Genomic DNA, 27474 nt, shown 5'->3' with positions numbered 1-27474 from the left:
TGAACTGCTAAGAAAGACTTTATTAATAAGGTCAGGTAAGGGGAAGGCAAGGAGCCTGGAGATGGACACACTGGTACCAGGGGTTACAAACAGTAAGAAACACTTTATTATAACTTTACAACATATAAATAGCTTGGGTCAAATCTGTGCTTTCTGGCAGCTGGGCACCAAGTCTGCTCCCCTGCAGGCTCCTGCCTTCCTTCACATTGCACTGTTCATTGGGTGGCTCTGGCCTGGGGCCTGGTGGTCGAGGCTGGAGTCAAGGGGCTGGGCGGCCCAGTCCCGCCCTCCATCTCCTCATGCGGTGGCCTGTGCCTGTCATCTGCTTGGGTTGCGGCTGGTGTGGAAGGACCGCTCCTCAGGGGTCAGGCCAGCAAAGAAGGGGTGCAGCAGGGCCTCGGCCAGTGTGATGCGCTGGGCAGGGTCAAATTCTAACATCCTCCTCATCAGGTCAAACAGCTGCACGTGCTCCAGGGAGTCTTGGAGCATGTAACTCTGCTCAGGGACACAAGGTGCCTCAGTGTGACGGCAGGGTCGTGGGAAGCCACAGCAGGTCCCCTTGCCTCTGGGACGCCTTGCTGGACTGGATCGAGGAGGCAGTGATGCCTCCTTGGAGGACTCTACTTCCGCCCTCCTGGACAATGAGCAGCTCCTTTCCTTTCATGCCTGTTTAACGTTTTGCTCGGAACTTGCCAGGCTACTAGGTGTCTTGCTGGGTTGATGCCTCTGCCCCCACATGCAAAGTCCTGACAGGTGGGTAGAGATCACCTCTGCGAAATTCACTTGTCCGAGCACCAAATGCAGTTGACAGAGGCTTCCTGGCCATGTCTAGGTCTTCCCTCCCCCTCACCTCAGTCCTGCCTAGTTCTTCCCAAAATTTCGAGGAGAGAGGGGGACAGGAAGCAGCAGGGTTTCTGACATCTGGCTCTTCTGGTGTTCCCCAATTACATTCATAGCCACCCTATGGGGAAGGGGTAGGGCTAAGGGCCCCTCTGGGGCAGTTTGCAAGAAGCCCCATTGCCAGCACCCAGCAGTCTTGGGTGCCGCCTCCCATAGAGCTGGATCAAGGAGGCAGCCTTTAGCGGCCTGGCCTGTCTCTGCTGTATGTCTGCCCAGTGCCTGGGGTCTCTCCTTGGCATGAGTTCAGCTGGGGGTAGCCAGAAACTGACCTTCAGAGGTTTGCAGTTCTCCTTCACATACCGGCCGTCAGAGCTGTTCTCATCCCAAACTAGGCCCCCTTTGTAGAAATATTTCTGCTTCCTGAAAATTAAGGGGGTGGAGTCAAGTGTGGGAGTAGTAAGGGGACAAGCCTCTGGTGGGAGGTGGGGAAGAGCAGCTCCCAAGACAGCAGCAGAATCAGGGCAACAGGTCTGCAGGGGCACACAGGGAAGGCTTTTAGGAGCCTGGGGAGCCATGGACTGTCCAGCAAAGACTCACCACATCCAGTACCCTGCTGACCCACAGCCAAGAAGAGAAAGGCCTCTATACCAACCCTGACGGGGCTACTGGGGTCCTTACCTGGTACGGTGGATCATGTGTGATGGGATGGGCCCTAGGATCTTCTCCATCATCACCAGGTGCTCTCGGTTTTCGTGGGTCTGTGGAAGATTAGGGACAGTGCAAGGGGGTCAGTCCTAGCTCTGGCCCCTTCAAGGAGAAAAAGGAACAAGAAAGATGGGCAAGTACCCTCACTGCCCCAGGACATGCAAACCTACCAAATGAAGCGGCAGCCCCAGCTTCTCCTGCCAGCCTGTGCTCAGGCTCAGGCTCCTCAGCCCTTGTGGGTGGAGGTGGACTGGGCTGTGACTACATTTCTCTCTGGTTAGCTCTTCGCTCCCTGCCCAGAACATGCCCTGTCCCAGCCCATCCCGATGCCTTTAGTCATCTGTGCCCCTTATCTAGAAGGTCAGGTCACCTGCTACCCCATCCTCCATCCTCGATGGCCTAGCATAAGACTCCTCTGAGTGTTCCAGCTACCCTGACCTCTGCCTTCTCTTTAGCATCTACATCCTTAAAGAGTCTGAATCTCACATGATGATTAGTGGGAGGAGGAAGACACCTGTATTCTCATCCATGTGGGGCTTCCCACCCCAGTGGCCTGCAGCCTATCACAGTAGCAGTACTCAGGGTAGGGGACCAATGCAGGGTGGCTGTACCTGGAAGAGTGTGAAGCCCCGGTAGTACTCAAAGAGAATGCAGCCAATACTCCAGACATCACAGGGCTGTGCCCAGCCGAGCTCTGCAAGCCAAGATGAGGAGAGGCTGTGAGATCCGGCCTTATGCTTCCAGCCTGGAAGTCACAAGGCAGCCACCACACCGGCTGGCAGGACTCTTGCCCAAATCCCAGTACGAGGCCCTCTCAGTAAGGCTGACAGATAAAGCCAGGTCAGTCACCTGTGTCTCATGACACTGGCCCCTTGGTCTGAGAAACTCTGCCTGCCCTGGGTGGCAGAGAATGACAGGCATGCCACTGCCTCTGTTCATACCCTCCCAACAACAGTCCAGTATGACAAGGTCACAGGCCATACAGTCACTCACCAAGGATCACCTCAGGCGGGCGATAGTGACGGGTGGCCACAATGGTTGTGTGGTGCTCATGGTCAAATGTGGCACTGCCAAAGTCAGCCACTCGGATGCTGGTGTTCTTCACTGACTTCTCCTCACAGCTCTGAAAGGCAAGGCAGGCCTGCCAGGTCAGGAGTCTGCACCAGCGGGTAACCCACCCCTGAAACAGGGCCTCACCCTTACCCCCACCAATACCTTGTGCTCATTGTAGAGGGTTTCAAACTCAGAATTCACAAACAGGATGTTCTCTGGTTTCAAGTCTGTATGGGTCAGCTGATTCTCATGCAGAACTAAGGGAGCAGGGAAAGAAGGGGAAGTAGGCACTGAGAAGCTGGCTCTCCTGCCAGCTCTAGGCCAGACCCCTCTTCCAATGCCAGCAACTGCCAGAGCTCCTCACACCCCCACCTCAGCAGGGAGCTGGACTACAGCCTGCCTCTGTGCTGGCCTCCCTCTCAAGGGTTCTCTGTACTTGAGGCCTTGGAGGGTTCTGATACTTTAGCAGGGGGGGTAGGAAAGAAATCTGCCATTCGAAAACCTCCCTCCACCTCTCCTCTGCAGAGACCAGGCCTCCTCACCCGTCTCTCACCACAGCTACAGCAACAGCCGTGAGGTGGTTCCCTCTTCCCTGCACCAGCTACATAATTTGCAGGGCCCTTTGCAAAATGAAAATGCAGGTCCCCTGTTCAAGTTACTAAGAATATTAAGGTGGTGGCAAAAGGACATTAAATCAAGCACAGGGTCCTGTGTGACTGAGTGCACAGGTCGCATACCCAGGAAGACAGCCCCGCCTCTCATTGCTAGTCATAAGCAGGGAAGCCTTTCCCCTCCAGCCCCTTCTGACAGTGGCTTCTTGCTAGTAGTCACTTTTCAGCTCAAGGATCCCATCTGGCACTCAAGACCCTCACAACTGTGTGGCCCACCACTCCCCAATGGCAGCCTACTCCACTGGAGCCAATTCTCAGCCCGTTAACAGGCTCCAGGCCTCACCAAGCTGTTCCCCTTGCTTGGAATCCTTGTCCCTGTCCCATCTTGCAGATCCTGTGGGAGGAGGAAGACACCTGTCTTCTCATCCATGTGGGGCTTCCCACCCCAGTGGCCTGCAGCCTATCACAGTAGCAGTGCTCAGGCTAGGGGAGCGATGCGGGGTGACCTTGAGCGATTCTAGCTCAAGGCCTACCAACTTCACCAAGGAGCCTTTCTGTACTGCTGCAACCATTGCAAATCCTACTGCGCTGAGCCCTGGCACTGCCAAATAATGCTTTTCAAGGCTGGCAGGGAGATGACAAGTCAGGGTTAGACCGAGGGTCTCCATGTGGGCAGGACCTGTGGTGCTATCTGTCAGGTCAGGCTTCTACCTTTTTATCCCATGCATGAAGCAGGGAGGCAGGGTTGGTGGTTAGACCAATTCCAGAGCAGTTCGTTTCTGTTTTCTTCCTGAGTGCCTGGGGGTAGAGAGGCTGGTCCAGGAGGTCCCTGGAGGGAGCCCTAACCTTTCCATCCTCACACTGAGATTCCCACCCGAAGACAGGCCTTTCCGCCAAAGGGGATCTGGTGTCCCTCAGGCCCAGGAGAATGGTTAGTAACGTGCTGCAATGAATGGGGACAACAAGTAACCAGATGACTTGGCTGCAGGCATGTGGCTGCCCATGCTTCTTTTGAGGGTGGACACTTACATCTAAGGGCGTGGCAGAGCTGGTAGGCCATGTGCCGGACATGTGGTAGGGGGTAAGGCTGGAAGTTATTCTCCTTCAGGAACTCAAAGGTGTTCTTGCCCAGGAGCTCAAAGGCGATGCACATGTGACCGTGGAAGTTGAACCAGTCAGACATCAAGACGCACAGGCTGGAGGAGGAGGATGGGCAGGGCTCAGGCTGTGTGCTGGGGGCCTGCCTGCCTCACCCCCTCTCTCAGATGAAGACAGTTCCCAACTCTCTCCTAGGCCACTGGGTCACACACCAGAATGCAGATACACACAATGCAAGAGAATCAGAGCAAGAGCACCTCTCCCCACCAGCCATCACCCAATACCCAGATGAGCTCTGGGCAAGGACTAAGCTTCCTGCGGGGGGTAGGGGAGATGTCCACGGTTCTGGTCCAAGCCCTCCGAGCTTCCCTACTTATGATGTGGAAGCAGCCCTGCCTCAGAGTTGCTGAGGGAGAGATGGAAAGTGCTAGTGCACTCCGCAGGACTGGTGCTGCTTTTCTCCACTTGCTCACCTGCTGAGCTTCGTGAGGGTCTGTGCTGGATTCACCCATCTGCCCAGGCTCAGCACAGTGCGTGGAGGAGAATGCTCAGTGTGTCTTGCACAGAAAGGCCCTCCTTTGGGTATCTCCTACTATGTGAGAGCCCCAACTTCATGTTTTTATCTTGTTTTATGCCCAGCATAACCCAGTGAGCTCCCCAATTCACAAAACGCAGGGCTGGGAGGCCTTCCTCAGGACACAGAGACAGCTGGGGTGAAGACTGGACTGCAGTCTAAAGGCTTCCAGCAAGACCTTTGCCAGACTCCCCTGGTTCTGAGTGTGGGGAGAAGGCACAGTGCGGATGGGTGAAGGCACACTACTAAGCCCCTGGGGGTCCAGCAGCCCCACTGAAGGCTTCCCTCCCACTCCTTGCAGATACTCACAACTTGTTTTCTTTGTCCTTCTCCTTGATTTTTTTGAGCACGTTGATTTCTAGCCGGGCAGCCTCCCGGTACTTGCCCACGTTGCGGATGATCTTCAGGGCAACCTGAGACTTCCCTCTGGTACCCGGGAAGGAAACAGAGGCTCTCATCAGCAGCTGCCCAGTCCTTCCCCCACCCTCCACCCCAACCCAGCAACTCCCAACAAACACCACTCCAGGAGCAGCCGGCACTGAAGAGAGCAGATACTGGATGCCCAGCCTGCCCCATGCAACACCAGACCTTTGCCCACCCAACAGCAAGCTCCCTGACATCTGTGAGTTAATGCTCTTAGCATCCTTGCCATCCTTAGGCTTTTATGTTCTCAGCCACTGCCAGCTCCCAAAGGAGTGTGGGAGAGTAGAGGCCAATCCTGCTTAACCAGTGCCAGTCCAAGAGCTCACACAGTGACCTAACCTATAGGCCAGGCAGCCCCAACCCTGGCCAGGCTGTCCCACCGAGAGCCCTCCTGCGGCACCTCTCGACCTTCCTGAGCTTGTCTGCAAGTCTGAGCAAACAGGGATGGGGGTTCCAGGATCGAGTAAAGATCTGGCAAGAGGTAGGGGTACCAGCAAGGGTACCCCTCACTGTGAGGCCCAGGGCCACTCCCTTTACCACACCCCTCTCCAGCCGCACCTACCTGCCACAGTGTTTATCAGTGACCACAAAATGCCAGGAACCCTTCTTAAGTGTCCAAAGAAGGTTTTAACAGTCCCTGCTCTGTGCTTCCCACCCCCAACCTCACCCCAGGAGGCCATCTGCAGGGAGCCAGCAGAGAAGGAAACCTGCTGAGGCTCAACTGCCAGGCCCTGTCAGGAAAGGACAGCTAGAATTCAGATGCCCAGTGGGGAACGAGACAGTCCTAGCCTGGAAGGGCGTGTCCTCTGAGGCCTCAGGGAGGCTGACTGTGGTGCCTAAGGCTCACAGGCCCAGGATAAAGGGACCTTCTAGAGAATCCCCTGCTTTTTTCTCCCTACCTATTTTCCCAGATTCTCAGGGCAGGAAGGGACCTCAGGGGAAAGGCCATGCACTCCGGCCTCCTCCTAAAACAGGGTCCCTCCGTGGCATTCCAGTCCTCAGCACAGGGAGCTCATCACTTCCAAGGCAGCCCCTGTCAGAGTTGCACTGCTTTTAGAATAAGACCCTGCCTTTCGCTGAGCTGAATTCTGCCTCTGCATGACAACCCCCACTGGCCCTGGCTCCCTTTGAGTCCCGTAAAGTTTCCCTGGACCCTCCACCTGCCCCCTAGTGACTCCAGAGGCTCATTTTCCCTCCAGCTCCTCAGAGAGGAGCAGCCCAGAACGCCTACATGCATCCCGGCTGTTGAGTCTACCATGTCTCCACCTGGCCACGGTGTGATTGTGCATGTCCCTCCACCCACTGGTCCCAACCCTAACCTCTTGGGCCATGCTGAGTCGTACAGGCATTTACATAGAAACTTGGAGCAAATGGACACTTCCTCTCAGTCTATCTTGTGGCCACAGGAAAGGCTGGACGCCTGCGTCTGAATGACCTGAACACCCCATTTAATGTAGGAGCACTACAGCGCAGTGGTGGCCAGCTCTGCTGTTAACTGGAGTATGATGCAGGCAAACCCTGAGCATGTTTATTCATCTCTGAAATAGCGAGAGGGCCACATATGGGTGGCATGTGGCTCCAATGAGGACACAAGCACTTTGTAGCTGAAGTGCCAAACCAACTAGAGAGCCTATGGCAGGGAGGCAACTGGCTCCCTGGAGGTGGCCTCCCCAACACAGACCTATAGGAGAGGAAGCAAATGTTCTAGTCTTGTGGAATGGTAAGGGGAAAAAACTGTTGTACTGTTGGGCTTGGGAAAGAGTGAGGTGCAGCATGACACACACAGGTATACCCCACTCTCCCAGGCACACTCAGCGGAGACCACACACTACCCTAGTCACACTGAAGAAGCCTGCTTGGTGAGAAAGCCCAGGGTCATGTTCCTCTCGACTGAGATCTGCACAGCCTCTCAGGCAGACCCTCAGGGAATGGGACTTATGCTTGGGCTGGGCTTATTGGTACTCCTAGCCCCTTGCTAAGCCAAGAACCTAAAAGTTATCACAGAAAGCAGCTCCAAGCCACAGGGGAGCCGGGGCCTTGGCCCTGTTCTGATATCCACCACCACAGCCCTGGAGAAGTGAAGAGATTGGAGCAGAACCTTTCACTGACCAACAATTCTTGGGTAGGGATGCCACATAACTGCAGGACCCAAGAATTTCTCCCTTATTACAGGGGGTCAGCAAAACCCCAACATGGACAGGTCAGAACCCTACTTTGATGCCACACTTCAAAAAGAAAAAAGTTAAGCTCTGATAGCTGCCACCCTCAAGAACCTCAGGCCAGCTCTTCCCAGGAAGATCACATCCGGAGCCAGCTGTACTGCCGCAGCTCGCTCACCTGGCATGGTCCAAGCACTCCACCACCTTGCCAAAGGTGCCTTCACCCAGGTTCCCCACAATCTCATCTAGGAGAGAAAAGAAATTGGGCATGAGAATCTGGAGGGCAGGGGGTTGGCAGCTCCTGCAAGTTCACAGCATTCAAATTCTCAAAAACAAAAAAGGTTTCTCTCTCACTGCTACACTCTTAAAAATGGAAGTTGCTAGTGTCTGTGTCATTCAGGCAATTACTGGTGGCCCCGCTAAGGCACCACGCGCACTAGAGGCCCCTCCAGGCAGGAGAGGTCTCGTCTAACAAGGGGGGTAGAAAGTAGAGAGGTAAAGTTTTACGAAAGGTGGCTGTACATCGCTCTTGGAGCCAATCGCCGATCCGGCACACCAGGTGACCCTCCTTGTCATCTTCCACACTCCGGCTGCTGCGCTTACTGCTCTGTTGGCTTCTCTGCATGCACCGCCCCCCGAAACGCCATCCGACCAATCGCATGGTAGGCGGTTCCGATTGACAGATTGAGGTGTCAGTCAAAGGCAGAGGTGGAGACGGTGAGGAGCCGGTGGGTTGGTTGGTTGGATTTTCCAGATCCCAGCATTTCATAAGGCACACAGCATATATAACGATAGGGATATTGCAAGGGACACGTCAAGACACAAACTGACTTCAAAAACAGAAAAGTAAAAACAGCTACAGGTATGTAAAGAAAACTCGGACATTATCTTTAAGAGGAGCGCCACAAACGCTCAGGAAGATGACCTGCCTCTGCTGCTGAGGGCCACGCTGTGAGGAGAGCCATCGCCCCGACTCCCTCCTCCTCCTCCTCCGAGTCTCTCCCTCCCAGACCCTCCCATGTGGCTTTGGCCAGAGCGGAAGATGCAGTGAGAACGGCGGCGCAAGAAGGCAGCTGGCCCCGCCTGGGTCCAACCATCCAGACTGGTCAGCGGCTGCTCCGGCTTCAGCTGCAGAATGCCCAGCCTGTCCTTGCCTGCCTCTGTTCGCCCACGCAGACTTGCACATGCCTGACACCTGCCACTCAGAGCCAAGCTGCTACCTGCCTCCAGACGGCATCCTTGGCCAGATTTCACCATCACTACCAGAAACAGCCTTCCGTCAGCAGCCCTCCTGCCACCAGCCTCAAGAAGGAAAGCAGCCTGGGATCCTCTGGGCCGGTCGACTGCCAGGCTTCCTACCACAATGGCCCACACAGGCCCCATGCCAGCTCCTGCCCTGGCCTTGGCACCCATGCTGCTCACAATCTAGGCCCATCCCAAGCCTCACGACGATCGATAGAGGGCACCAAACAGAGAAACAGAGCCAGACCTGCACTGCCATCCTGTGGCAGCATGTGGCAGTGTGCAAAGAGGTGAAAGGGCCACGCTGCAATCGCCCGCACAGTCAACCCTCAACCTGTAGCCACTCGAAGAAGTCACAGAAAGCGCTGGGCAGAGAAGACACCTGGCCTCTCCACTGCTCCTCAGGGGCCTCAAGGCCGGCAGGAGGGAGGCAGGGAAGAGGGATGGGGGAGAAGAGAAGACCGCACGTAACCTCGGAAATACACAACTGGCTTTGCTTCCCCAGGGGACTGAGCGCAATGTGGGCTCCAGAGACCTTACAACCCTCCATGCTAGGAATACTGGCCAGGCCCTGCTCTGGGCATGTGGCCTGCAACTGGATGAGGCCTGGGGCGGCAGCCTTTCTGCCATTTCTTCACATGCCCCATCACACAGGCACCTGCCCCTCCTCACCGCGACTGCCCCTCGTAAAGAGGCTCGGCTGGAGAGGGCCTGGCTGGAGATTAGAAGGGAAGTTCCCAGTCTGAGCTGGCTGACAGGCAAATCCTCCCGTCCTGTGAGGCACTCCAGACTGGGGGCCTTTGGGAAGGGGTGTGCAGATGAGACGCAGAGGTGGGTGCAGTCCACATCAGAGCACTCAGTTACACGAGGAGGCAGTCTCCGGGTGGGAAAGACCAGGCCATATAGCTGCAGACCACCATACCAGCCACTCTACTAGGATCCCTAAGAAGTGTCCCCAGCCACTTGCACCACGTGGCCTTTGTCTGGAGCACTGTGTAGACATAGACAGGCCAGGGGCCAGCCAGCATCGGAGCCAGAGTTCCTACAGTTGCCACTGGAAAGGGCCAGAAGACACAGGGGCCAGGACCCTGTGATCAGCCCTACACCTGGACCAGACAACACATACACACACACATGCACGCACACCAGTGCACGTGCACAGGGCTGGCAGTACTCACCCGGACCAGCCAGCCTGAGAGAAGGCTAGGAAGAGATGAGGCCTTTAAGCCCCAGCCAGCACACTCTGGCTACCACTCACCGAGGAGGCGCTGCTACAAGACCTGGTGCGGCGTTTGTGGCAGTGGTGGGCATGCTTGCGGGTCCGGTATGGCCCCCTCTCCCGCGATCGCCGACGATGACGAGAACGTGAAGATCCATAGTAGTCCTCTCCAAAGGATGGGCTCCGCTCTTCACACCGGTATGTATCGCTGTCACGGCGCTCCCGGTACCTCCTCTGGTAGGGCAGGCGGTCATGGCTGCCAAAAGGGGGATGGGGACGCTGGTCAGCTGGGTCCTTGCTGTTAGCAAGCAAGAGACCTGTGGTAAGGCCACTGTAAAGGGCTAAAGGGGGACAGCCTGTGCTAAAAGCATCCAGACTGGTGGGAAGTGGGCAGAGAGGGGAGGGTGCAAAGGTACTAAGCCCGCCCTCCACAGCCCTGTCCAACGACAGCATCCTCCAGCTGTAGGAGGAGGGGTACAGGGGAAGGGGAGTATGGTAGAGGGCCTCCGAGGGTTCTATACCCTTCCAGAGTTCCCTGTGGCCTGCTGCAACTCTAAGTTTGGCCTGGGAGCTAAGATAGGCCCAGGGAGCAACCTTTCCAGGGGTGAGGTTATGTTCCTAATCCTCACCAAGGAAGGCTTAGGAGGTTAAGCAGGAAAGATGCTGGCCTAGAAAATGGGGGAATGTGTGGGGAGAAGAAAAGGCACTCCAAGACAGAGAAAGAGTGGGCGGCAAGGATGGTAGCTACTCCTGAGGCCAAGGCATGCAGGTGAGGTTAGTGGAGGAGCCCAAAGAGGACAGGGCAGGGATCCAGGGACAGCTGGGCAGGGATGGAGTCATCTCAAGGAGTCTGGAGCTGCCACAGCTGAGCCCAGCTGACAGAAGGAGTCTTTCCCTCCTATCTAGTTCCCTCTCACCTTCTGGACCGAGATCTCCGTGGGGGAGGCTCCCTTCGGGACGGGTATCGCAGTCTCCCTTCATGTTCCCGACTGTAGGACCTCCTCCTCTTCCATCGGTAGCTCAGGTACGGGTCTGGTTCAGGGGAGCGGTATCGCTTACAGTGATGCATCTAGGCCACGAGGAACAGAGAGCCCTGCTAAACACACAGCCAGCCACCTCCAGCCATGGGGCTGCCTGGGGCTTCCCGGTTGCTTCTGAAGAGGCCCATTGTTCTGTTTGAAGGCGGCCCCTCCCAGAGGTTTATGAATTGAAGAAGAACTCTGAGGTCGCACTGGTCAAACAGCAGACAATAGGAAACAACCTTCTCTGCCAGTGAACAAACAGCTCCCAGCAGAGCATCACTAGCCTGGTGGCCTGGGTGCTCAGGGAACTGGGTGAGCCAGGGCCAGGGGCTGAGGCAGTAACCCTGGGTGGGGACGGTGAACACTACCACAGGGAGATCAAAGGCAGGAGAAAGGGGAGCCTCCTGCACTCTATTCCTTCCCGCCCGGTGGTGGTGGGGGGGTCCCGTGAAGTGAATGCTCTGTAAAGCCAAAGCCCAGGCAAAGGGCTGTACACGGGAGGCGAGGGCTCAAAGCCCTCAAGTTTGAGAAGCTGAATGCTGTCTGGCTAGGGCCCTGAACTGGACCCCACTCAAGGGAGTAAGGACCACAACTGAGCATGAGGAGCCACAAGAGACTAGAAGAGCAGCCCTTGGAGAAAGAGGCACACAGGCCTCACAAACATTCCATAGCCCTCCTGAGGGTCAACCCAAGGGGACGTGGACCCAGCGGGTCTATCCAGCCCTTGCTGGCTCATCCTGGGTCTCAGCACTGGGAAGGATGCCAGGGTCCTCAGAGTATCCAACTTTCTTTCCAGAGGCCCATTTAGCACCCTTTTAGACCCCCACAGTGCCCTGCCAGGTGCCTTGCCTTTATCCAGCAGTACCGTTACTGTCCCTTCTTCTAGCTCTCCGGCTCTAGTATCCTACCCTCTGCCTATCCCAGGATAGCCAGAGGGTTAGCCATCTGGCAGGTAAAAGAGCCCCACCTCACTATCCCTGTTCAGTGAGGACTTATATCCACCAAATGAAATTGCCAGGCTGGATCCGCCACCAGCGGAGAAAGCTGGCCATGTGAGGCCAGCAACCTGCTCCACCCATATGTCAATCCCTGACTGCCTCCATGGAGCCAGCCTTTTTCCCAACACTCACACTTGGCCACAGCCAACCTCCAGTCATGGTCAGTCCTGAGCTTGCCTGGCCAAGCACATTTTGTACAAACCCACTGAGGCTGCCCCATCTCACCAGCAGGGTCTGTCAGGAGAAAAGCAGCATAGAACAGCTCCCCATGCTTGAGCAGGACAGTGAGGCCTATGTGACCAAACCCCTGGGAGCCTCTCCGTGTCCCTAAGAAAGCCCTCCATCTCCCCACTAACTTGTCTTCCCCCTCCCCACTAACTTGTCTTCCCCCGTGTACCTGGGAAGTCTTTGGAGATAAATATTTTGTGAAATCACCTCCCCAAAAGCTTAGATTTGTTGTTTTGGTAATCAGCTGACTAATATTTCACTGTTCTCCTGCAATTACTCTGGGTCAGGTGCCCAAGCTATGGGATGAAAACAGTAACTCACACCCCACTAATTGACCCAGAAGATGCTCTATTGGCCAGGGCACATGTCGTGCCACAAGGCAAGTATGGTCCTGCCCATCCTCACTGGGCAGACAAACACCAGAGCTGGAGGACACAGTCACGGTCACACCAGGCCAAAGACTACCTCCTGGGACCTAGAAGATTCTTATGTCCATACATATTCACATCAATGGAAAACAAAATTTCAGAGTCATATAGATGTCAATCTGAATCATGGCTTGCCACTTCTAGCTGTGTGCCTTTGAACAAATTATTACACGACTCTGACCGTCAGCTTCATCTTGCAACAAGGGAATAGTAATCTCTTACAAGGTTCTGTGAGGATTAAATATGTCTCTCCTATAAGTGAAATGCCTAGCACAGCTTTGTGCCCACAGAGGTACTAGTGGCAGCTTTTCATGAACATCTGAAAGTTCCAGGTAACACTTCAGGGCTGTGTTAAATGCCTTACAGACATTTTATAAGTCCCTTCCAAGGAAACTGGGAGGCAAGAGCTCTGGCAGAAAACTAAACTAAATCCTAGTGCTGTCACATACCAGCCTCATGACCTTAGACAAGTCACTCTAGGCCTTGGTTAGCATGCCTGGAAAATGGAGGTAACATCTCCCAGCCTGGCAAAAGAGATGACAAGCATGAGAGTTATAAGGTACCACACATAAAGCAATAACAGAGAAGAGTATCCTTCCTTTAACACATTCTAGGCAAATAAAATATTGGAAATAGCAGATATCATCCTCCCAGCCAGGGCTCTAGGGCCCATTTCTCAATTATCTCTGAGTCTCGAAAACCTCAGCAAACAGCTTGTTTAAAAAGCAGCTAAAGGCCACAATTATGCTTTGGGAAGCTCTGCTCTGCACAATGAGGAAAAAGGTGATATGAAGGAAACCAAGCCAAGGATGTCAACTTCGAGCACAGGCCTTGTCGGCTTCTCATTTGCTGTTCCTGGCCAGAGAACTGGGCTGACTAGAAGTGCAGCCAGCCAGGTCAGCGGCTGCCCTCCCAGATTCCAGCCACCCCAGCACCCATGGTTATTTTTGGCTGGACTGCCCTACCACTGCAACCTCAAACCTGCCACCTCGCAAGCCTCCACCACCAACGGTGAAACGCTCCTCCTTTTCAAGGGCATCAAGAAGGGAAGCTGGAAGGCCGCCAACTCCGCCTCTGATGGGGGCCTGGTTCAGGCAATTTCCACCCCAGCTCCACATCAGGGCACTCACACCCGGAACTAAAGCTAGAGACTCCCGGGCGGGACGGATGAGCAGCCAGGGGATTTGAACTGTCAGCTTGGCCTAGCCCATCCTCCGGGCTGGAGTGGCTCTATCATCACAACAAAACACACAGGGGGGCCTGCGCCCTCGTTCGCGTCCCTTCCTGCCGCCCCAGGTCCCAGGGGGTCTCAGAGTCCCATCCCCTGTAACCGCCACCAGTGGCGCCGAGGGGAGACCGGGGGACAGAGGGAAAGCCGGACTGGTCCAGAATCAAACTCCAGGCCGCCAAGGGAGGAGTCGTCTGCGGACCAAGCCTGAAGCCAGGGGTAGGGGAGGGGTCTGAAGGGCCTCTCTGGCTCTTCTACGTCGGACCCCGACCCCATTCCGCGGGCAGGCACAGAGCCCAAACTGGACCCTTCAGCGGCCCCAGAGGCCGTTCAGGCTCCGCCTTCAACACCGTGGGATCGAGGTCAGGGTCTGCAGTGACCGCCCTCCGGGGCAGAAGCAGCGGGTCAGGGGTGAGAGGTCGGGGCCGCGGCCCGATATGGGCCGAAGAGGAGAAAGAAAGGGAGTAGGCCGAGACCGAATGGCACCAGCGCGCCTGCCCCGCCGACTCACCCCCGGCCGCCGCCGCCGCTGTCGGCGCCGCGGACCCCAGCCCACACTTACCGTCTCCCAGGCTCCGGCTGCAGCTAGGCCCCACTCCCCGCTCCGAGCGCCTCTTCCGCTTCCGGCTGCGACCTCCGCCCGTGGCAGCCCCGCCCCCTCGCGTGACGCAGCCGTCGCCAGCCTCGGCTCGACCCGGCTCGGAGGCCTGGCCGCTCTAGCCCCCGACTCGAAGGCTCCGGGGCACCAGCCCTCTCCGCTCCGGCTTGCGCCGCGGCCTAGGAGACTAGTTCCGGGAGGGCCGAGGGGACGAGCCTGGCCCGGCCCGCCTCCCGCCGTGTCGCGGCGCACGTAGGTCCCCCGACCTGACAGGTGCGCGGCCCGGGCCGGCTGGGCTCTCAGAGCCGAGAGGTGGGGCCCCGACCTGGCCGCGGGGCTGGGCCCGCTCCGTCGCCCCGACCCCGCGTGGTCCGCCAACTCCCTCCTGCGCGCGGAGAGGACGGGCATTGTTCTCGGGGCCCCGGAGAGCGCGAGAGCGGCCTGAGGTCTGTGCGCCGCAGCTCGGGAAGGCGGACGCGACTCCGCTTGCGCGAAACGAGCGAACGACACATTATTATCTTGGTGTGTGCGGGTTTTTTGAAAGCCGTGGTGGCGCTCCCAGCTCGCCAGTGCGTGCGGGGCAGTTTCTGGGAAGATACCCTAGAGCTACTCTGGCGGGGGCTGTCGGCGGGGCCGGAGTCTGGAGGGAGGAGATCCCCTCTCCTTGAGCCCCCTCCTGTGGAGCGGCTTCCTGCTGGCCTGCGTGGCCTCTCAGTTGAGACTCCCCCGCTAGACAAAAGCCCCGCCGGCTGCGTCTCCGGGCCACTGGACAGCCCCCTTTTGCAGAGGCCTCGAGCGTGGGGTCACCAAAATCCCTGACACCTACTGTCCCGCGCCGGGTCGGACAGGATTACGAGGCCCCACTTTCCAGATGAGAAAACTGAGGTGGGGATCTTTTGAGAGACCTCACTGTGAGCGTGCGCGTCCCGCCCGGTCTGGGAGTGGCGTCCCCGGCCTCGCCAGCGTCGCGCAGTGAAGCGACAGGGCGTGGCGCCTAATTGTCCCCACGCCACGCGAGGGCTAGAAACCCGCAGTCGGGGCCGACCATCCCTCCAGGCACCGCCCCCTCCTTGGGACCGCTCCGCGGGGGCGCCAAGGGTTTCCCCAGCACCGCCCCGGCGGCCGCCAGCCAGCCGCGGCCCCGCTCATGCCCCTCCCCGCGGGGCTGGGCCCGCCCCTCAAGCGGGGAGGTGTCGCAGGGGAGCCCCCCCCTTCCGAGCTGCGGCTGCGCATCAAGTCCTTCGCCAGCGGCTCTCCCTGAAACGGGGGGTTTCAAGGCGTGATTTGTAGGGGTGTTTAGTATCCCCTAAATCTCTGCCAGCTCCACCATGGCTATCCGAAGTAAACAACAGAAGCTAATTCAAAACTGGGTCCCCTTCCAAAAAATTACAAAAATTAGCCGGACTGCGTGGCGCATGCCTGTAGTTCCAGCTCCTTGCAGGGAACTGAGGCAGGAGGATCGCTTGATCCCAGGAGGTTGAGATTGCAGTGAGCTATGATCACACCACTGCACTCCAGCCTGGTCGACAGAGGGAGACCCTGTCTCAAAAAATAAACAAAAAATTGGCCAAGCGCGGTGGTTCACCCCTCTAATCCCAGTACTTTGGGAGGCTGAGGTGGATGATCACCTGAGGTCAGGAATTCGAGACCAGTCTGGCCAACATGGCGAAACCCCGTCTCTACTAAAAATACAAAAATTAGCTAGACGTGGTGGCACGCGCCTGTAGTCCCAGATGCTCGGGAGGCTGAGGTGGGAGAATCACTTAAACCCGGGAGGCAGAGATTGCAGTGAGCCGAGATCGCACCACTTCACTGCAGCCTGCGCAAGAGAGCAAAACTCCATCTCAAAAAAGAAAGTTAGGAGCCGCTTCAGTGTACAGTGGGTGACCCAGATTGGCTGCTGAGGTCCTGCCCCCTAAGGTCCTATCTCAAAAGCTGAAGATTTTGAAAAATCCTAGGCCATCTGAGATGCCATTCCTGCCTGGTACCCATGGCCTCGACCACACTAGCCAGGTTCCATCTCGGGGTTTCATCACCTCAGATGAGGTGGAGTGGGAGGCCTCTGTGGTGTCTCCTCCTCCCACCACTTAGTGTTGCCTGAGTTTCCATAGCTCCAGGATACTAGTCCTGAGGGATGGATGTTCTCAGAGAAGCTTCTGTCCCCAGCCCTGCCCTGAGCTACAGGCTCTGATGGGGTAAGTTAGTCACCTTCCCACAAAACTGCCCACCACTGAGAATCCAGGAGTCCCTACCTCCCAGCCACGAAGCAACTCTCTTTTTCTGAGGTGGAATAGAAGCCATCTCCCAGCTGTCTCCCTCTCCACACTTTGCAGCCTGGAGGCCATCCTGCCTGAGATTCTACCCTTAGAGCTTCATTCTTTTGTGACTTTCACACCTTTCAGAAACTTGGAGAAAGATCTGCCCCCAGGTGAGGTTTGGGTAACTCCTCCACTCCCATCCCCACCTCAGAGGAGGCTTGCTCCACCTCCACTGCCCCTCAGGCCCAAGCTCCTGTCTGGGTCCTCAGCCTCTGTGGAGTTGAGGTCTGTAGCATATCTCAAGGGCACTGGGGAGGTGCCACTGCCCTGCATCCTCCCAAACCCCACAGCTCCTCTCACCCCTTTTGGTCTCCCTTTTGCCCCCCACCTCCACTTCCACCAAGCTTAGGGCTCAGTTCACTGCCCGCCAGGCCCAGCTGCTCTGATGCCCTCCTTGTTCTATTGTCCTTACTGTCTCCTCTGTCTGCCTCATCTGACTTTGCCTTCTCTGGAGGCAGTTAATTCACCTCTGAGCCTTGGCCCCAGGGTCACCTCCCTGGAAAGCCTTCCTGGGGCTGCCCTGGCCTGCCCCCCTGCTCAGGACAATCTGGCCTGCATGTGCACTCCATTCTGTGGACCATGAGCCCCTCCCGGACCAAGCTGGGCACAGCTCAGCTTCTCACTAAGGGCAGGGGGCTGCCATGGAAAGCCTGTCACTTCTAACTGGCAAGACAGAGCGCCCAGGTAGAGTGGCATTGTGGGAGCTGTACCCAGTATGGGAGGTGGGGGCAGCGGCCAGTCCTCATGGTCCGTCTTAGAGAAGCCTTGTGTGGCAGTGACATTTTGGAGGGGAGACAATTTTGGAGGGGGCTGCAGGAGCCTGGGCCTGGAGTAAGGGGAGAGGAGAGTCAAGCTGTCCAGTGGGGAGAAGGCCTGGTGGGCGATGGTGCCATCCTGAGTGGAGAAGGCCTGGGAATGTGAGGAGTGGGGAGGTCAGGGTGGGGGTGGTAGAGGTGCCAGGTGTACCCACTGCTTAGGTGAAGACAACTCCTGTGCCCTTTCAGAGCCAGGGCAGGGTGCCTCGTGCCCAGGGTTGGGAGTTGGGAGGCAGTGGACTTGGGCCCAGACCCTAGAGGTGAGGAGGGTGATGGTGAGGGGTGTAGGGATGGCAACACTGGCAGAATAGCCCCCGTCTACCCTCTGACCTCCCTCACCAAGCTGGTGGGTGAGAGGTCCGTCAGGGCCTCCATCTTACAGCTGAAGCTATGGAAGCCAGAGAGGTACCTGAGCAGTGACTTGACTTAAGGGCTCTGACCCCCACATCATAGCTAAACTGTGTTGGCCCCCAAATGCTCCCCTGCCATTTCCAGACTTCCACACTGGAAGGGGGAACATGGCTCTGGTGCAGACAGTGTTGGGTGGGGATTGCAGCTCCTCACGGGACTCCCTGCCGGACTTGGGCACCAATTTCCCCTCAGGAGTGCCTGCTGCGCCTCCCCAGACCAGCTGCTGTGAGGATAATGGGGTTTGTGTTTAGCAAGTGGCCACCCCTGGCAGCACCCACAGCTCATGGAAACCACTGGGAATTGAGAACTGTTTAGTGGAGTTGAGGCTGGTGTTTAGTGAAGTTCCAATCACCAGGAGACTTTCGGGCCAGAGGATCAGGGTTGAAGGGTTTTAGTGCGTGCTCAGCCAAAGGGCCTCAATTCTGAGTCTGAGAAGAGGCCTCAGAGCCTGGCGCTTTGGGAAGCCAAGACTACCCCAGCTCCAGGATCTGTCCTGCTCTCAGGTCCCACTGAGGCAGAGCCCATGGACTTGATGCCCAGCCCTGCCCGCTGTCTCTGGAACTCCTATTTCCTCGGGGCATTGGACCGTGTCTGCCTACCAAGCCCCACTGAAGGGTGCAGGTGAGCATAGGGAAGTTGGGCACGGCAGCCCCCTGGGGCCTGGGCTGAAGTCTGGCTCCTCTTTCCCTGGCAGGTGCTCCAACAGGGCCCCCGAGCGGGATTGGAGGCGGTCACAGAAGGACCTGTGGGAGCAGCTGGCAGAAAGCAGGCAGCAGAGGGCCGAGCTGGCAAGCCGTCTTCGGGCAGTGCCGGAGGCCCTGTCGGAGCAAGCCCTGGTGCTGCCGAGGCGGGAGCACAAGCTGGGACTTGGCTGGTCCCTAAAGCAGAAAGTGAGGCCCTGTCCTCCCCCATTCCTTCTTCCTGGGCTTTCTGTAGCTGAAAGGAGGTCCCCTGAGCTAGCAAGATCCCCTTAGCAGGCTGAAGCTCCAGAATGCCCAGGGCTGGTGTCCACATCTGGTGCCATATTCTCAGGGAGGCTTGCCGGGGTCTGGGGCACCCAGAGGAGAAAGGGAAATGGAGTCCCCAGCAAGGCTGCGGTGTTGAACAGAGATGTCTCTGAATGGTGTCCCTGGAAGGGTGCAGGGTGTTGCCTGAGAGGCATATGCTGGGGGTGGCTAGGGACACTGCTGGAGGTGAAGGAAGGGCCAGGGTCCCTGTGGCCTCCCAGGGAGAATCTGAGGGAGGGAGGGGCTGGTTTTAGCTCCATAGACTGAAGAGCTTCCTTAGAAGCCCAGTCTCCCCCGTGAAACAGGCGATCCCCAGAGAGGGGGAGATGGCTGTGCAAGCTGAGGGTTCTTGGGAAGGTTACCAGGATCTCTGCCTCATGTGAGGGTAGGAAAGGGACACCGTGTGATGGCCCAGTTACGCAAGCCTTCAGTGACTCTGTGTCTTAGCTCACAGCTGGCCCACCTGGAGCCACTGCTCCCTACCAGGCCTGGGGGACCCTTGGGACCCAGTTGACAACCTCATGTCTGCCTGCCCTTTAGCATGCCACAGCAGTCCTGCTGGCCTCCACCCTGAAGCTGTCAGCAGCTGGAGAGCAGCTGGAGAGGCGGTGTATCTCGGGCCCAGCTGGAGGTAGAGATGCACAGCTGGAGCCTGTCGTGATAGATAACAGCCAAAAGCAGCCCCTCAGGGCCCCAGGGCACAGTCCCTTGTATATAAGCCAGGGCATGGGTCCATGTTGGGCTGTCAGCTGGGCTGCTGGCTGCCAGTCCGCCTGCGTTATCAAAGGCTGCAGACACTGCCCTGCCTGGTGGGAGGCAGGGAAGCTAGGCCTACCTATCTGAGGCTCTGTGCTGCCTTCAGCCCTCCCACTCAGCCTCCTCCTAGCAGGTGGAGTGCTCCCTGGCCTGCCTGGAGGAGGAGAGGCACCAGATGCAGGGATCCCAGGGACAGGCTGAGTGGAGGAGGCCAGACCAGGACATAGAAGACAAGTAAGTGGGGCTGGGCTGTGGGGGAGGGGTGGGGTGGCAGGGAACAGGCAGACAATCCCTTCTACCCACAGGATCCTGCTGCTGCAGACAGAAGTGGAAAAGGCCTAGCGGCATTTGGACCAAATGACCCAACAGCTTGTTGGCCCAGAGCCCAGCCTGGGGATCCCCCAAGTGGGTGCATGGCAGGCCCTGAGCACTGGCCCTGCTGTACCTTTGACCCTGCCCCACACTTTATTCTCTGGTCCTCATTATTGGAGCATTATCTAGAGAAGGAGGGCAGCTCAGGGGCTTAGTCCCGCCAAGAGAGGGATCCTCTTCCAACATTTGGGAATACCCTGGGATCATTCAGTGACTTCCCTCCTGGTTCAGATGGGAAAACTGAGACCAGAGAGCAGAGGAGAGCTTGTTCAGAGTCATAACTTGAGTTGGGGCCAGGACCCTGCCACAACATGCCCTGAGGCATCAACGGTCTGCCAAGACCACCCCAGTGTGGTCTGGAAGCTGGAAGGAGACCCCAGGATTCTGGACCAAGTGTATCTACAGGAGATGCTGGTGCCAGGCCTGCAGATCCAAGAGCAGAGCTGGGATGGAGGCAGGGCCCAGGAGCTTCGGGACCCAGAGTCTCCATGCCAGCAGCTGAGACCCCTGCCCAGGCTCAGGACACAGTCCGTCTACAGGAGCAGTTGCTGATACTCACTGAGGTTGGTCAAGACAGCTGGCAGGGGTAGCCCCACAGGAAAGGGAATCTGGGCATTAGCTGATCCAGGCCATGCCCATCTGTACCAGGGGGCAGAGGCAAGGGAGCCTGGGCCCCATTCCTGGGGGATTCCAATGTAGGGCAAGGGGCTCTAGGGGCACAGAGGAAAGGAGAATGACCAGGAGAGACAGATTCTAGCAGGGCGTCCACACAGCGACACTCCAGAGAGCACCATCCTCATCTTCACATAACTGGCCCCCCTGCTAGTGTGCAGCCAGGCACTGGTCCAGAGTCGTAGCCTGGAGTGTAGAGGAGCCTCTGCAGGCTGGGGTGGTCAGAGAGGCCTCCTGGAAGGGCTGAGACCCAGAGGAAGTGGAGTTCGGGGCCTCTGAGAAGGGGCTGCATGGGTAAAGGCTGGAGCCCCACGACCCTGGTGGAGGCTGAGCCACAACTCGGTGGGGTGGGGATCTCCCCAGGTGAACAAGAGACTCAGAAGAGCTGGGCCAGAGCCACCAGCAACTAGGGGCCTGCTTGGAGCAGCTGCAGCATCTGCAGGGAGAGCAGATGGTGTTGGGGGGCCGTGTGCAGGCCCTGGAGGCAGAGTACACCTGGCTACTTCAGGAGAAGGTGGGGCTGCTAGCAGCACTGGGTGTGGCCCCGGGCCAAGAGTCCTGGTAGGTGGCTGCTTGGGCCCATCCTCAGAGTGTCCAAGCCAGGCTGGGGTGGGGGCTCTGTTCTCACCGTAGGTGAGATGGCCCTCTCAGCAGGCGGTGGGCCAGTCTCTGTCACCAGCCGGCTGAGGGGGAATGGCCCAGAGCCCTAAACCCGGAATCACACGACCAGAGCCAGTCTCCCTTCCCCAGGTATCAGCGCTCCTGGTTGTCACATTCTGGCTCTTTTATGGGGTGGGAAATCTTTCAGCTTCAAGAAGTCCTGTCTTGCCTACATATGGCCAAGCCCCTCCTGCTGGCCCAGGGGCAGGTGGGAGGTGGGGGTGAGATGACCTTAGCTGCTGGGTGCAAGTCAGGGTCCTTGGGAGTAGAAGTGCCCAGTACAAAGGGGTTCTGTGTGTGCAGGGAGCCATGAAAGAGGCATCTCTGCCCCACTCCCCCTCCTAGTTCATAAGACAATAATCATTGAAAGGGAGTGGGGTGGGGGTGATCTGGGGTCCATGCTGTACCTGGACTGCCCCATTTCTTCCAGTACACTCCAGGTCCTGGAGGTACCAGTGCCCCTCAGGAAAGAGCTAGAGGCACAAGAATCACATCCCAGGCTTCATGAGGAGATGGCTGAATATTGGAAGGCACGCTGGCACCGGCTGGCAGTTGCCCTGAAATTTAAAGAGGAGGAACTGCAGAGACTCCAGAGGCAGAGTGGGACCTGGCCTCCCCAGGTGGGCACTGTCTCCCACCTTCTTCTCCACCCCCTCAACCCCGTTCTCCCCATTGTCTTCCCCACTGCCCAGTCTTTCCCATACAAACCAATTAGTCTCTTACCCCTCCTTAGGATGCCCCCATCTTGATCCTATACTTCCTTCCCATTTTCTGCCTCTTCCTCATCATGCCCCATCATTCTCCATCCATGTTTTCAGCATGCATTTATTGAGCATCTGCTACATGCCTGGCCCTCTTCTGTGTGCAGAAGCAATGTCAAATCAGATCACTCCTTGTCCTCAACAGCTTATGGTTTGGGGGCACCCGGTAATTGAGTAAGCAATTATTTATTATTGATTGATTTATAATTGATTGATTGCATCAGGGTCTCTGTCACCCGGACTGAGGTGACAGAGTGGTGCAATCATAACTCACTGCAGCTTCAAACTCCTGGACTCAAGCGATCCTCCTGTCTCAGGTAGCTGGGACTGCAGGCACGCATCACCATGCCTGGCTAAGTTTTTTTTTTTTTTTTGTAGAGATGGGGGGGTCTCACTACATTGCCCAGGGTGGTCTTGAACTTCTGACCCTCAAGCAGTTCTCCCACCTTGGCCTCCCAAAGTGCTGAGACTACAGGCATGAGCCACTGTGCCTATTTTGCAAGTAATAATTTAATGTGCCAGATGAGGGAAGAGGCACAGTGGGAGCTGGTTAAGGGGTGGCAGATAGGAGAGTCCCTCCCAGAGAAGGGGTTTCTGAGCCTCTGAACCCTCACACAAGGATAGACAGGCATTTTCCAGGAGGAGAGAGGAAATGAAGGGCATTTCAGCAAGAGGAAACTGTACGTGCATATACCCAGAGAGACAGGGGAGGAGTGTTGTAAATAGTCCCTGATCCACTTGAGAAGGAGAGTGGGTGAGGGGGTTACTATGGACATGGGACAGGGGCCAGATCTAGGGTTTAGATGTCCCAGCTCCTGTCCACCTGACTTCACCTCCAGCTTGGTGGCTGCCTTCTCCTGGTCAGCATCCCTTAGTCTCCTGGGCAAGTGTATGTGTGCATGGGCAGACAGACACACAGACATGCATGTACACACACACCCCCAGGATACAATCAGACATCTGCAGACACCCCCAGATATGCACACACAGAGACACAGAGAGAGATACAGACACCAAGGAGGTGCCTGGGAGCCATAGGGAAGTAGTATTCTAAGGACCCCATGTGGGATCCACGCTCTGCCACAAGGCACCTGACTGAAGCTGATCTGCTGATCTCGATGGAAGGAAAAGGAGAGAAAGCTTAGCTGGCCTTGAGCCTCGTAAAGGTTGAGTTGGTCTAAATCCGTGTATCTCAAATGGGTACACAACTGTGCTCATAGGGGGCTGTTCCTTAAGTCTGCAGTGTAGTCTGCCACTATATATTTGTACAGAGGAAAATCTCAGTTTTTTGTTTTTGTTTGTTTGTTTGTTTTTGTCTATTTCTCAAACCAGACCCTTGAGGGTCAGAAGATATATCCTCAGCGCCTGCATGGGCTATATTCTTTGGTCAAGTCTGAGGACTTGCAGTGGGCAATGTCAGTGAGAAGGTAGTGGAGTGACAGAGGGCTGGGCCCTCGGCAGATTTGTCTCCTAGCAGGAAGAGGTGCTAGGTGAGCCGGATGCACTTAACCTCCACGTGATGCATAAGCCAGTGCCACTTTGGGCCCCACGTGCAGGGCCTTCCAGCCCCTCAGAGACTGTCCAGGCCATTTTTACTCCCTCCCTGGACCCCTAGAAGGCCAACCCAGGACTCACCTTCTACAGGCAGGTGGGGACCCTGGGCTCTGGGCCTATCCAGCAAGGATGGCCTAAAATGCAGACCCTGGGTCCTGGGCAGGGGTCCTGTGCAGAGTGGCTGATGGACCAGACTAGCAGTGCACTTCCAGCAGGGCGAGGCTCTTGGAGATGGGGCAGCAGCTGGATAGGGTCTGGATGAAGCCATATTGCATCAACGTCCGGCTGGCCAGGGGGTTCACGGGCTCAGCACCCAGCGCTCCCAGGGCCTCTGGCATGCTCCACCTCCAGTCCCATCCCCAGCCTCAAGCTCCTCCACCCAACCCTCTCTGGGTGTCTACCTCAGTCTGTCTTCCATCCAAGGATTCAGTAGTCTGCACTGTCCCCGGATTAGTGGCTAAGATTGTGGGTTTAAATCTTGGCTCCACAATATACTAGCTGTGTGACCTTGGGCAGTTCCTCTGCCTCTCTGGGCCTTATCTGTAAAAGTGAAAATAACAGTTATCCTCCCTGAATGAGTGCCTAAGAGGATGACATTTGACAAGCACGTGAAAACACATGGCATTCAGTCATGAAGCGTTAGCCACTATGATTGCACAGTTCCTGCTGCTGCAGGTGTGGTCACTTTGAGGATAAAGTTCTCCTCGAAGTCAGGGTCCTTTTGGGGCCAGAGAGCTGCCACATGGGGCTGGATCCCACTTACCCTCTGTGAGTTTGCTAGGGCTGTGATAACAAAGTGCTGAAGACGGTAGCTTCAACGGCAGGCATTCATTGTCTCTTGGTTCTGAAGGCTGAAGTTCAGGTCAGGGTGTTGGCAGGGTTGGTTCCTCCTGAGGCCTGTGAGGGAGGGTCTGTTCTAGGCCTTGTCCCCAGCTTCTGGTGCTTTGCCAGCAGGCTTTGACATTCCTCCGGGATGTCCGCGTGGCGTCTCCCTCTGTGTGTGCCCGTGTCCACATTTCCCCTTTGTATAGTCACCTTGGATGAAAGCCCAGCCTATTGACTTCATTTTAGTCTGATTACCTCTGTAATGATTCTGTCTCATTAGGAGGTACTGGGGATGTCAATATATCTTTTTGTTGTTGTTGCTGGGGATACAGTTCAACCCAGAACGCCTCCAATTTGCTTCCTGCTATCTTCCTGGCTGGGTGGTTTGGTTTGGGTGTGACTTGGGACCTCAGGCCCCCAGATGCTCCCTCTTGCTTTTCCCATCATGTAACCGCAGGACCCTCACACAGCTGCACAGGCCAGAGTGCACGCAGGAGGAGCTGCCGTGAGTCTGGGCAGGCACCATCCAGTGAGCCCCCAGGCCCCTAGTCCACATGCCAGCCAGGGAGGGCAGGCCAGGGCCCAGGAGGAGATCCGCTCCCCTCTGCAGGCTGGACCTGCCCAAACCCAAGAGCCAGGGTGAGGGTTTCTGCAGGCATGAGAGGATGGGGGAGCAGGGCCCCTAGATGGGGATGCAGCCTGCCCCTCCCCAGTCAGCCACAGGAGCAGGATGCAGACTCTGGAGAGGGAGAATGACCATATGGCTGCTGGGATCCAGAGGCAAAAGGTGGGCAGGAGCTGGGCTGCCTGGGGTGGTGTGAGGTGGCCCCACCTGCAGTCAGGGCCCCCAAAGAACCCCTCCTAAGGACCCTAGAGCCCTCCCCAAGCCTGAAGTCAGGGGCCTTGTGCAATAAAGTGGAGGCCCGGGCTGTGCCACAGCCACAGCTCTTCTCATGGGGCCTCAGCTTCCTGATTGTTTAATGGGTCCCAAGCTCCCCACCCTGGCCCTGAGTACCGGGGAGCTCAGGCCCAGGGGTGTGGGGCCTCCATGGCTACTATGGCCCATCTGTCCGTGAACAGAAAGGGCCTTGCCCTCCAGCTTGAGCTGGGTGCCTGTGGACAGAAGCAGGACTTTGGCCGCCACTGGCACCAGAACCCTCAGCACCAGCTGCTAGGGGTGAGGGTCGGGTGCCCCCAGGTCAAGGTGGCCTGAGCCTGCCCACCCAAGGACAGGGACATAAGAATCTGGACAATCCTGCCAGCCTGAAGGGAGGGCAGCCACCCTGGAGCAGCCCAAGTGCTCCTGAGTCCTTGCCACCTGCCCTCTGCCCACAGGGCAGACCGCAGCGGAGACCCCAGGCCAGCTCCCGGAGTCTGCAAATGAAAGGTGGGTCCCACCTCACCCCTGCCCCACCCAGCCCACTGTGGCTTCTCCTGGGTACTACACAGGCATTTACCTGAGTGGGCACCAGCCAAGCCCCACCCACACACCTCCAGCCCCACAGCCTGTGGGTGGGGCCGCTGGGAATCCTCACTGGCCGGTACAGCGACGGGTTCCACAAACACTGATGGGACTGTGGCAGTCCCAGCTCTGCCACAAACTGGCCAGTGGCCTTGGCCAAGCCCCTCACTACTCTGGGGCTCAGGTTCCATCTGTACATTGGGTGTGGTGCTGGGGGGACTCCGGGGAGCTCTGACACTCAGTGATCCTATGCCCCTGTTCAGTTTACTCACTGGGTCACTGTCCCTGCGTCGGTCTCCCCAGCTGTATAGAACTGGGCCTGTGCCCCATTTGTGTTACCCAGTGGCCTTGGTGGAGCTAATGATGCACAGAACACAGAACGGGGTGGCGGGGTGGGGGCAAGGGGACAGGGTCCTGCTGTCCCTGCCACACCCCAGCAGCGTTTCTGCCTCCCATCCCCCAGGAGCTGTGGGAGCCCAGGTCTGCCAAGGAGCTGGAGTCTGCAGTGTGGACTCCACCAGAGGCCAATGGGTGAGCTCAAGGGCAGACTGGGGTGGAGCTGGGACAGCCCCATCCAGGGGTGAGAGCTGGTGTGGGGCAGCCCTGGTTGCCCTCCCTGAGATCAGGCTGGATGGAGGTGGGACCTCCCAGGCAGAGAACTTGGCTCTGGTCTCCCATTGCCATGTGGACTGTGCCCTCTGGGACCACACTGGGCCCTTGTTTCCAGGAGCTGGAGGAGCTGAGACAGGGGCCATGTGAAGTGAAGGCAGGGCCTGGGCCGGGGGGCAGGGGTTGGAGTAGGAAGCCTGGCTTGTTGGAACCAATGAATTGGGATGGGGTTTCTCCACTGAGCACCGAGGACTCAGCCTAGACTCATCCCAGGCCCATAACCCCGGCTGCCCTGTCCTCGTAAAACCTCAGCGTGGCCCTGAGAGGGGACTAGGCCTCACTCCTTTGCAGGGTGGACTCACCAATTGAAGTGATGAAACAAGTGCGTTGGGGAGCGAGGCTTTGCAGGCCCAGCCCTGTGCAGGGAAACTGTGCAGGGACCCTGGAAAGGATGTGGAGATGGAGGGTGACGTGAGGCCTGCCCTCAGGGGCTCCTGGGCTAGGCAGTACTACCTGTATGGGGAGCGCTGCGGGACTCAGGGTAAAAGAGGGAGTGAAGGATCAGGGGTTCAGGGCAAGTGTTCTGGACTTCAGTCACCTGCACAGCTTGGAGGGGAAGGTGAGCCCTCTTGCCCCCTCCCCTGGTGCTGTTCCGTCAGCACTGCACCTGATGCTGCCATGGTGGCCTCTTTGGGGCGAAGAACAGTCCCTAGGAAGGCCCCTGTGAGGCTGGAGCTCTGAATCCAAGGGGGAGCGAAGTTCTTGGGGAGCCTGCAGATCAAGATACGCGCCAGCCCCACCCTCCTCCATCACAGACTTCTTTGCA

The 27474-nt window shown here is 57.3% G+C and overlaps 2 protein-coding genes across 6 annotated transcripts; one reads left to right on the top strand and one right to left on the bottom strand.

Annotated features, from left to right (window-relative positions):
* Positions 1–21959, bottom strand: CLK3 (CDC like kinase 3). Of its 5 annotated transcripts, none has more exons than XM_063698705.1 (13): positions 21845–21959; positions 10842–10993; positions 9964–10222; positions 7986–8082; positions 7642–7708; positions 5191–5307; positions 4239–4405; positions 2761–2855; positions 2539–2668; positions 2157–2239; positions 1519–1598; positions 1170–1260; positions 1–495 (listed from the first exon to the last, which is right to left on the bottom strand). In XM_063698705.1, exons 2-13 carry the CDS (start codon positions 10991–10993, stop codon positions 319–321), a joined length of 1515 nt encoding a protein of 504 aa, XP_063554775.1. In that variant the 5' UTR covers positions 21845–21959; the 3' UTR covers positions 1–318. The 5 variants fall into 5 exon arrangements, with proteins under 5 accessions (XP_063554775.1, XP_004056559.1, XP_030858280.1 ...); XM_004056511.5 differs by having other exon boundaries at positions 9964–10180; XM_031002420.3 differs by lacking the exon at positions 21845–21959 and adding an exon at positions 14391–15128 and having other exon boundaries at positions 9964–10180.
* LOC134757269 (uncharacterized) lies at positions 21229–26798 on the top strand. The gene is made up of 4 exons (XM_063698736.1): positions 21229–21338; positions 21868–22057; positions 25913–25964; positions 26503–26798. Exons 1-4 carry the CDS (start codon positions 21229–21231, stop codon positions 26796–26798), a joined length of 648 nt encoding a protein of 215 aa, XP_063554806.1.
* Positions 26799–27474: the final 676 nt, after the last annotated feature.

Source organism: Gorilla gorilla, chromosome 16 (assembly GCF_029281585.2).
Source record: "Gorilla gorilla gorilla isolate KB3781 chromosome 16, NHGRI_mGorGor1-v2.1_pri, whole genome shotgun sequence".
NCBI classification, from domain to species: Eukaryota; Metazoa; Chordata; class Mammalia; order Primates; family Hominidae; genus Gorilla; species Gorilla gorilla.
The sequence above is the reverse complement of the archived record's forward strand: the minus strand, read 5'-3'. Positions and strand labels throughout refer to the sequence as shown.